This window comes from Vespa mandarinia, chromosome 14 (genome assembly GCF_050613455.1).
Source record: "Vespa mandarinia isolate Hongniang chromosome 14, ASM5061345v1, whole genome shotgun sequence".
NCBI lineage: Eukaryota > Metazoa > Arthropoda > Insecta > Hymenoptera > Vespidae > Vespa > Vespa mandarinia.
Genome location: NC_140823.1, coordinates 2,512,501 through 2,515,000, shown reverse-complemented (window position 1 = coordinate 2,515,000; position 2,500 = coordinate 2,512,501). Strand labels below are relative to the sequence as shown.

The window sequence follows — 2,500 nt, the reverse complement described above, 5'->3', positions numbered from 1 at the left end:
CCATGCAATATTAATGAATTGCCATTATAATTATTGTTTATTACGTAATCAATTTCTTTAGTAACTTTTAATATATATATATATATATATATTAATTTAATCATGAACGTTAATTTAATTATAAAATCGTTTTATCGATAATGACGACTATAATCATTAATACTTTAATAAAATGGAATAATAATCTATTACTATTGTTTGTATAATATATATCGAATTGATTCAAACGAATAATTATTATATTTTTCTTTGTTGCATTCGTTCGTTTCGATTAGATCAAAATAATAAAAGAAGAAGAAGAAGAAGAAGAAAATAAAATTAAATTAAATTAAATGAAATAAATATTTTCAGGATTTGAAACGATCGATCATCGACGACGGGGTGACGATGGTAGTGAAGAATATAATAATACCTCATAGCGGTTGGGATCCAAGTTCTTCGAGCGGTGAAACATGTTGGTCTACGGTATTTCGTAATGCATCGGGTGTTTTAAGAAACGTCTCTAGTGCTGGAGAATACGCGAGAAAGAAGTTAAGGGAATGTGACGGACTTGTGGATGCCCTTTTATACGTAGTGCGTTCAGCTATCGAAAAGTCGAACATTGGTAATAAAATAGTGGAAAATTGCGTCTGCATCTTAAGAAATTTAAGTTATCGGTGTCAGGAAGTTGAGGACCCGAATTACGACAAACATCCGATACAGTCGGCCGTGCAGAACAGAGTTGCAGCACCGGTGAAAGGTGAGAACCAATCTGACGTGTTACTATTTTTGCATTTTTTTTTTCTTCTTTTTTTTTTTTCTTTAAGAAAAAAGAAGAAGAAGAAGGGGGAAAAAAATAGTAAAAGGAAATTGTCCGTTTTTTTTTTTCTCCCCCTTTATGTCCATTATTAATTCATGGACATTTCCATAAATGTCACGTGACAAGACATGCATGTATTAAATTTATATAAATATATCTATATAAAATTCTTATTTTTTTTTACTTCTTATTAAATTATTATAATTATTATGTGTAAAAGGAAGACAAAAAAAACAAATAAAAAAAAAAAACAAAAGAAAAGTAGAAATAAAATCCACTTATTAATACATTTAATATAATATATACAAATTATAGGTAGCACAAGTTGTAGGAAATAATTAATTAGTTAATAACTTTTAAATATATTCGTATAAAATGGTCACTCGTATATACAGGGTGACTCATTCATTTTTTTAATCGATACGGTCAAATATCTCTTATGAATGAAATTGTTAGATTTTTAATAGGCAACGTTTAATATATATTGCTGTTTATTTTGTACAGCGTACGGCCATTTTTAAGATAACGAAAAGTCATAAATAAATTTTATTAAACGTAAATCCATATTTATAAGCTTTGAACGAAAGTTTTAAAGAATATTAATAATAAATCGAACGAGCAATTTACACTGTAATATTAATTTTTCAATCTGTGCTATTATGACACTTTGACATTTAAGAAATTACAGTAATACGATGTGTAATTGCAATGATGCGATCAAATTTTCTTGTAATTATTTCATAATTAATAAATTAAACGAACAATTTTTTTTCTCTTGTTTATTTTTCTGCTTTTTTTTTTTCTTTTCTTTTCTTTTTATTTATTAATTTATTTATTGCAATCATTTAAAAAGCGTAAATGATTTTCAACAGTGATAAAGGAACATTATTGTTATTACGTAGCTTGTTAAATTTGAAAGCGCTATAACTTGATGAAGTATCGATTGAAAGTAACAATATGGGTGCTCGTTAGATTCGTATTGATATTCTATACAATTTTTATTAGGCTTAAAATATCGATTTCTATTATAAAAAAAAAAAAAAAAAGAAAAAAAACCATTGTTATGACATTCGTATCTTGACAATATTGTTTCTCTACAAAATAGTTACAATAAATATTACATCTCTCTCTTTCTCTCAAAACTTTTATTTGAAACATTCATGTTTATTAAATCAATTGAATCTATAGGAGATATTCGGCTGTATTATTTTTTTTAAACAATACATCTTGTATATATAGTATTACCAAATATTTCAAATATTTTCTTAACAACGTGAAAAATTTGATAAATATGTAGACATCAATGTGTTTGACGTGTAGCATAGAAATTAGTGATAATAGTTGCGAGTAAAAAAAAAAAGAAAAAAAAAAAAGTTATAACGATGAATCATGTCCTTTCAATATAATATTTTATGATTCTATTAAAGTGTCACTACGATTAATGAATTATTCATTTCTAATAGATTTGTAATATTCTATACATTATTGTATATCCCTGGAATAAAAAAAGGGAGTGGGGGGGAGGATAAAGGAAAAAGAAAAAAAAATTTTTTCTTAAAAAAAAAAAAAAAAAAAAAAATAAAAGTGTAAGTGCACTCTTGATTTTTAATACATTTTTTTTTTTTTTTTTAGATAAGCGTGTGTCGATAGCGATAGAGAGATTTTTTCTGTAGGTTTAATTAACGAACGAAGAATTGACAC

The 2,500-nt window shown here is 25.8% G+C and overlaps 1 protein-coding gene across 4 annotated transcripts in view; it reads left to right on the top strand.

Annotated features, from left to right (window-relative positions):
- Nucleotides 1-2,500, top strand: part of p120ctn (adherens junction protein p120) — a 66,822-nt gene that overhangs the window by 48,443 nt on the left and 15,879 nt on the right. For all 4 annotated transcript variants that reach the window (XM_085661386.1, XM_085661385.1, XM_085661384.1 and 1 more), the window contains exon 9: nt 352-739. In XM_085661386.1, coding sequence (XP_085517512.1) covers nt 352-739 — 388 coding nt within the window. The remainder of the gene's footprint in view (nt 1-351; nt 740-2,500) is intronic.